At 36.8% G+C, this 8,669-nt stretch overlaps 1 protein-coding gene across 1 annotated transcript; it reads left to right on the forward strand.

Annotated features, from left to right (window-relative positions):
• Positions 1–3,080: 3,080 nt before the first annotated feature.
• Positions 3,081–3,975, forward strand: LOC118646372. The gene is made up of 2 exons (XM_036289072.1): positions 3,081–3,085; positions 3,273–3,975. The coding sequence occupies exons 1-2, from the start codon at positions 3,081–3,083 to the stop codon at positions 3,973–3,975; spliced, it is 708 nt and encodes a 235-aa protein (XP_036144965.1).
• Positions 3,976–8,669: the final 4,694 nt, after the last annotated feature.

Genomic DNA, 8,669 nt, shown 5'->3' on the forward strand with positions numbered 1-8,669 from the left:
TTGCATCAAGTGATGATTGCGAGGATTACTCCTTGCACGTGGTCGTGCATGTTCACGTTATAGAGGAAAAATATTTTGCATATGAAATGTACATACATTTAACATTGTGCGCTGTGTATACATACCAAACACATTAATAGATATACAATTATATACCATAATGTATAATCGAATCATATATACAGTGGAACCCCGCGTTAGCGGACTGTTCGGGGCTCTGGTCCGCTAACGCGGGGTTATCTCCTATTGCTTGGTTTCACTCCCACTCCGTGAAATTCAGGGACGTAACGGTATTGCCATGTAACCAGTTAATGTTTACGCTTAAGACTAAATGTATTCGATCATAAAATTGCAAGCAGAGCGTCTCAGATTAAGTCAATCGTATCTATAGCCGTCCGAAAAACTCACATCTCGTACCTCTAAATTATATTCCCGAATATTTTATATTCCCTACACTTCTAATTTATTATTATTTTCTAACATATAATTTATAAATAAAATATTATCAAATTAGAAATCCAGCTTTGATTGCGGTGTTCCTTTTTTATGTGATTACATTTAAACAATTTATTTTAAATTAGTGTTGGCTATTTTATTTACATGTGCGTGAATTTTTCAAATAAAAATTTATATAAAAATATATTTTTATTTATATTACACGAATAATATTTTGAAACAATTTTTTGAGACAATTTTTAATGACCATGTAGACAAAATAAATTCTTAAATTTAAAAAAATATTAGCCATTTCTTAGTCTTAAATGAATTAATTACACATTAAAATCTTGCACAAATCTTTAAGAATACGTCGTAACTGCTTACATACTACGTGACTGCATTGCTATCCTCACACACGCTACTCATGTGGACCGAGTGCATATGGAGGGGATAGTTTCCGCTAACGCGGAGTACGCTAACGCGGGGTTCCAGTGTATGAGATGTATATACATTTAACATTGTACGCTGTATATACATCCCAAACATATTAATGGATATACACATTATATACCGTAATGTATATTCGAATCATGTATATGAGATGTATATACATTTAACATTGTATGCTGTATATATATTCCAAATACATTAATGGATATACACATTATATACCATAATGTACATTCAAATCATATATATGAGATGTATATACATTTAACATTGTACGCTGTATATACATCCCAAACATATTAATGGATATACACATTATGTACCGTAATGTATATTCGAATCATGTATATGAGGTGTATGTACATTTAACATTGTACGCTGTATATACATCCCAAACATATTAATGGATATACATATCATAATGTATATTCGAATCATGTATATGAAATGTATATACATTTAACATACAAGATATTTTTTCACATTATGGAAAAAATGTATATAAATAGAAGGTCTGATGTTATGTGGGTATGTATACGTTCAACAAAAGAAATTATAACTGAAACAATACAATACACATGATAAACATTGATATACAACACATATTTTGGGGACGTAATTATTATACATTTTGCTTTAGTATTATTAATATAAAGTTCTTTAGTTTATAAACAATTTGTGTTATATCATTTCACATACAACATAAAATTGGAAATTTTGTTTATAAAACAATAAACAAATAGAAATAGCAATTTTAAGCTTGTACAAAGTTTTTTGTCCGAAGGCATTAATTGGAGATTGCCTTTAAGTTATATAGTACGATAGATATCTTATAATGTGACGAAAATGTTCTCAAATTAAATATTCTATCAAATCATTTTTAAGACATATCTCATGTTTCGTCTCATTCAGATACACTTTAAGCACGTTTTATATAGTTCAAGGAATTATGTAGTTATTTTTTGTTTTAAATACAATCGTTGACACTTTTTTATATGATTATATCTTACACAGCATACGTCTTTCAGAAAGCTTTCGGAAAGATATCTGGCAGAAGATGTTGTGCAGTATGGAATGTGAAGATGTATTCGACGCTCGTGAGCAAGTTGAATGCATTAAACAAAAAAGTGTTTTAACATTTTGTAATTTTTGCAATATTTAACAAAATATTAATGTTGACATATAATCGAATGCTCGACCTATCGCCAAATAGAAACGCGCGGCAAGACAATATCGTCGCAAGGCGTGAGGTTGCTATCACTAAGCACGCAGCAAGTTGCTTATGAACAACAATGTTTACACCCAATTTTCGGCGACGTTTAGAAGACTTTTTGTTGAATTTAATAATCTGTACTGCATTACGAGAATCGTGTCCCTGTTTTCATCTGTCTTCATTCGTCCATAATTAATGAAAAATTTCTTTTGAATGTCCTACTCTCAGTTTTGCGTTCACTTATTCTCTCTCTCTCTCTCTCTCTCTCTCTCTCTCTCTCTCTCTCTCTCTCCTCCCCCCCCTCTCTCTCTCTCTCTCTCTCTCTCCTCCCCCCCCCCCCTCTCTCTCTCTCTCTCTCTCTCTCTCTCGGTTGAGTACTGCGTGCGGACGCACTTTTCTTGCTCTGTATTTTTGTGCTTTTTACTGCTGATTGCTGCCCTTCGGGGCTTTCTTTTTGCAGTCTTACGGTCAAGGGTGCACTTTCTTGACACTTTCCTTTATTGGTGGTGTCCACTTAGCCTTTAATTAGTGTTTTTCGACCGTTTTTTGGTTTAGACACGCGGACTTCACTGGAGTATTCTTTCCGTCTTGCTGTCTCCATTAGCCGTCTCTCTCCTGCGCACGCGCCGCTTCCACCGGCCGCATCTCTCTGCGCCTCATCTGGCTGCCTGGGTCCCGACCATATTTACGGTGTGTACTTCACGTGATGTCTGCACCTACTGGGTGTCCAGGTTGGCTACCACTGACTAATTGTGAAGTTTTGACAGAAATCGCCTGCGTGAACTGATGCGTACATTTTCTGCGACCGAATTGTGTGTTCATATACTGTATTAATTAATTAGTGTACTCCATATCTACTGAAACCTGTGTGTGCTCGGTGTAACAAACCGATTGCTATTGCGTCGGTCGGGTGTGAGTGTGGGAGGGTGTTTCACCCTGGCTGCGTAAAGTCCTATTCCAACACTAAGTACGCTGACGAATGCTGTAAGTCGTTGTCTGCTTCGTTAAACACGCCTTTGACACCGGAAGTGGTAGGCGGATTGCAACCATTCAATTTTGCAAATATGACCACTCCTGTGAGCATTGGTTCTTCGCGGTCGCAGTCGCAGTGACTGGCGAGTGTTGAAGTCTCAACCAATAAACTTTTGCTAAAATTGATCAAACAACACAGGGCGTCTGACGCCAAATTCTCCGCTTTTATCGAGGAACAGCGACGTACTAATCAGGAGCTCAATGCTAAGCTTAATCAACTGAATGTTATAGCTGGTAATGTGGAGAAAAATAGTCAGCGTATCTCTTCATTGGAGCAGAACTGTGCTACTCTTGTGCGTGACGTAAGTGACTTAAAAGGTCATCAGGAATCGTCTGGATTAGCCCCGCATAGTCAAACTGACAATGTGCTTATCATATCTGGTGTGCCATCTACGATGTCTATTACCCCCTTGGCTCTTGTTCGCAATGTGTTCACGAAGCTTGATATCCCTGAACTGTCGTGCCATATTTTGGAGGTTAGGGCCGTTGCTCGTGAGTCAGGTCGCGTAGTGTCTCATGATCATCCCTTGCCGATCTCTGCCTCCGTTTCACTCTTTGTTACCTTGGCCTCTGTTGCTGTTCGTGATATCGTTATATCAAAGAAGCGTGTGCATCGTGTACTGGTGCAGAGTGAGGTTTGCGAGAATAATTCCGGAAATATTTACGTGAATGAGCTGCTTCCCAAAAACATTTATGAACTGCTGAAGCAAACCAAGCATACTGCCAAGACGAGATCATATCGATATGTCTGGGTCAGTGGGGGTCGTGTAAATGTCAGGCGATCGGATGGCGAACCTGTGATTCGGGTGGACTCGGTGGCCGACCTCGATAGATTGACATGACATGCTTCTTCTGTTCCTTTATCGTTTATAATACTTTGGCACCTTCCTGGTCACCTTTAATGATATTTTTCGCTCGTTCTTGATCGCTTCTGAGTTTGCTTGTGTCGCTATTCTTGTGATTACACTGCTTACACCTGTAACTGCTTACTTCATTATATTTGCGTTTATGTTAGATTTGACCTCACCTTTAAATTAGTTATGTAATTAGTTATACTAGCTTTTATCAACGCTTGATTTCTTGACGTTTTCTTCCCTTGCCTTACCATACTTATCCTGCTTGTATCTGTGTTTGTTCTACTTTTGTATGTTGCTCTAAGTTTTTACACCTTACATATTAGTTTAAACTATATTAGAAATTATTGCCTTACAGCGTTCGACTATTCTCAGTCTGCTAACTTTGCTATATCTGTACCCATCCCAGCTTATACTTGCTTACTATACTTTGTTATCTCTACTGTGTAAGATAACTTGACCTCGCACTATTAGTGATGTTACACAGTAGTTTACATTTCTTATCAGCGTTCCGATGGTCTTAAATTTGCTAAATTTATATAAATAAATTTATATATTATATAAATACTTATGTACTTCTTATGATGCTTGCGATTGTTTCACTTCTTTGCTTGTAGTTTTGCGACTGACCTTACCTTATAAGCTTAGTTTCGATTATAAGTTTATTGTAACCTTCATTGTTGCTAAACTAATTGTAAAATCGATGTTTCTGCTCATTCTTCTTTGCTCTATAGCCATTGCTCGGGCATAATAAACGCAATCAATCAATCAATCAATCAATCAATTTCTCTCTCTCTCTCTCTCTCTCTCTCTCTCACTATTTTATTGTCGCTTTTCTTATTCTCCTTTCGCTTATTTTTATTTCTGGTATGTATGTTATGTTATTCACGTTTAACTAAAGTTCAGTTAAATTTTTTTTTTGTTGAATATAAACTAAAATGCTTAGTTGCAATTTTTCTCAGTCTTTACAACAAAAACTCACGCATTTAAGTTGTCATAGGGACTGAAACAGTAGTTACGTACATGAAACGAGTTAAAATATATTACAGTTTTTCATTGCTTTTGCAATTAATTAGACTGACTGATAACTCATTAATAATTATTACAGATCTGTCGTGTTCTGGTGCAAAGACACAGTTATACGCGTTATGATTGCAAAGACGCAGTGAGATGTGTTGAGAAACATTTCTGGGGAATAATAAAATACAATTAAACGCCGCTCTTGTACAAAGTTCTATGTACAAGGGTATTAATTGGAGACAGTCCTCAAGTTATACAATATGTACCTTATAATGTGTCCTCAAATTAAATATTCAATCTAATTTTTTAAACATCTCATGCCCCGTCTTATTCAGATGCCCATTGGGCGCGTTTTATATACATAGTTCAAGGAATTATATATGTCTTTGTTTTAAGTAAATCATTGATTTTTTTTTACAGGGTTACATGTGAAAATATATTCGACCCTCGTTAGCAAGTTTAGTGCAGGGCTCGGAATTAGTTGCACATTTCATGCCGATTCCTGAGGCACCGCCTGCTGTACCGCCACTACCGTTCTAGGCTCGACCGCCGAGCCGCCGATCGCGCGCATGACCTTGTGTCACACAGACGTCCTATGACAAATATGCCTGGATCCATCCGCGTGATTAAAAATTTCCTTGCGCTGTGAATAATTTTTATTTTTACAGATAATTAAAGTTGTTAATATAAAAAAACCGCGTCAACAATAGTATCTTCTAAGCAGGGTAATGAAAATGCAAATTAAAAAATAATGCATTACTTATTATTTTTTTAATAAATAATTATTTCTTTACTCATTAATTATTAAAAAAGTAATGCGTAATAAAAAAAATCGCATTACTTATTTCAAAAGTAATGCGTAATGAAAAATATTGCATTACTTATTAAAAAAGTAATGCGTAATGAAAAAAATCACATTACTTATTAAAAAAGTAATGCGTAATGAAAAAAATCGCATTACTTATTAAAAAAGTAATGCGTAATAAAAAAAATCGCATTACTTATTAAAAAAGTAATGCGTAATAAAAAAAATCGTATTACTTATTAAAAAAGTAATGTGTAATGAAAAAAATTGCATTACTTATTAAAAAAGTAATGCGTAATGAAAAAAATCGCATTACTTATTTTAAAAGTAATGCGTAATGAAAAAAATCGCATTAATTATTAAGAAAGTAATGCGTAATTAAGGATCTTCGCATTAGTTATTGAAAAAATATTTTTTAATGAAATAGTAATGCATTACAAAAAGTAATGCATTATTTAGAACCCTGCTTCTAAGTAATGTGGAGAACTATTGACAAAATTGCAATTTTTACATTATATTTTTGCTAAATATATATATATATATATATATATATATATATATACATATATACATACAAAGATATTTATAAATTTAAACATAATATCAATAAATAATTTTAATTATCAGTAAAAATGAAAATTATTTACAGCGCAAAGAAATTTTTTATCACGCGGATGGATCCAGGTATATTTGTCAAAGGGCGCTCCTGAGACAGCGTCGGCCGTGCAATCGGCGGCTCGGCCGTCGCACCTAAAACGGTAGTGGGGGTATAGCAGGCGGTGCCTCGGGAATCGGCTCGAAATGTGCAACTAAGCACTGGTTTATAGGATTATGTAGTCATTTCTTTGTTTTAAGTAAATCGTTAAAACTGTTAACATTTTTTTACAGAGTTACATGTGAAAAAGTATTCTACACTCGAGAACAAATTTAGCCAAACAATACCGCCAAGCGAGGCGAGCGATTGCTATCAGTAGACACGCGGAGACTTGTTTACGAATGGCAATGTTTACACCCAAATTTCCACGACGTTTAGAAGACTTTCTTGTTCAATTTAATAATCTGTACTGTATTACGAGAATCGTGTCTCTGTTTTCGTCTGTCTTCATTCGTCCATAATTAATGAAAAATTTTGAATGTCCACTCACTCTCAGTTTTGTGTTCACTCATTCTCTATCCTCCCTCCCTGACCCGATCCATTGCTGTTCGATAACTATTCGATAATTTTTCCTGAGTCGTTCGATAGCGATCCTGTGCCATATGATAGCCGTCTTACAATCGTTCCTGAGTCGTCTGTTGTTGATTCAGGAACCATTCGAAGTTGTTTGTTAGACGTTCGTAGCCGTTCCTTCGTCGTTTGTTGCTCATTGTCGCTGTTTGCGACTTCAATACGATGTGAGTAATACCGATCGACTAATTCGTTTTGGTGATGTGAGAGTTAATTTAATAATAATACCAGCCTCGCGAAGTTTCTCGATGATGGATAACATCTCGTTGCCATGTGCATTGTTACCGGCTCGATACGAGGCTTCGAGCAATCGCAGGCGATCCACCAGCTCGTTGGGATCGTCCGTGCACGTAATCGATCGCGTTATCATTTAGCGTCATAACGTGAGATAATCCTTTTCCAATCTTAAATTCTTTTAATAATGGTGCAATCACATATTTATACTTATATCCCTTGTTGCTCAATAATCGACCGTGTGAAACGTGATTTCGTTTATGCGCGTTTGTAACCAAATATGTTTTTATACTTTCGTTTATCGTTTTCCGTATAGAGGGAATCATCGGGATATCTCTTAAAGATCAGCTCGTAAAGACCCGGTGTGCCAACGTATCGCATGCCGTCGACAATTATGTTATCTTCGCTGTCCACGTCAAACTTTTTACTATCAAGCATCATTCCATCCTTGCCCAGATAAACACCGTAAACGATATCTATAATTTTCTCTTTTTCACCATGACCGCTGATGAAATCTCCGATGTACTCTTGACCTAACGGACCAAAGTGCTGCGACAACGCTTTTCGACCCTCAGGTGTTTGCAAACGATTTCGAACGATTGCTGCAAACTCTGCAGACTCAATCGTCTGCAGTTTCGAAAACATCTTTGTTCTTAAGCGACTTGGGTATCTTCGGTTGTTCAACTACCGTACGCGGCGTGGATGCTATCGCTGGCGAATCAACCGTACGCGGCGTAAATGTCATCGCTGGTGAATCTACCGCTGGCGAATTCATTGCATCGTTTAACGTATGCTGTTGCATCGATGGTAAATCTATCGTGTCGTTAAACGTATGCCGCATCGATTTGTATGATTCGCTTAACGAAGGATCTACCGAAGTATTTTTTCGTTTTCTCTTTATCTTACTCTGTATCGCATCCTTCTGAGCAAACGATGTCTCGACGTCTACGTTATTGTCCCGCGGCTTGTCTTTTATCGCGCGCATGCCGGAATTGTCAATAATCTTTTGCAGCGGTTCGATTAATGGTTCAAAATGTCTTTTGGTCGCGATATTCTCCTCGATCCTACCGGCTTTCAAAGCGCGATACTTCTTTCGGATCGATTCGCTCATTTTTTCAATCTCTCTAGCGATTTTCTCACGCTCGCGCATATCTTTGTTCTCAGCCATGTCGACGTTCGTCCAACGTTAACGTATCGATAATGACTAACCGCTCCGTGGCACCGCAAACTCGTTAAATCCTCTTCTGTATCGTCCGTTAGTAAACGCACTGTCCTTGTCTATTACTAGAAATCCATAATCACGCTGTCAACAATCGTGACATAATTCACTGAAATCATCGTATGACATGCCGGTGTTCACATGATCGTTGTACACATGCTTCAGATTGGTACCATTCT

The sequence above is a fragment of the Monomorium pharaonis genome, chromosome 6 (assembly GCF_013373865.1).
Source record: "Monomorium pharaonis isolate MP-MQ-018 chromosome 6, ASM1337386v2, whole genome shotgun sequence".
In the NCBI taxonomy this organism is placed as follows: domain Eukaryota; kingdom Metazoa; phylum Arthropoda; class Insecta; order Hymenoptera; family Formicidae; genus Monomorium; species Monomorium pharaonis.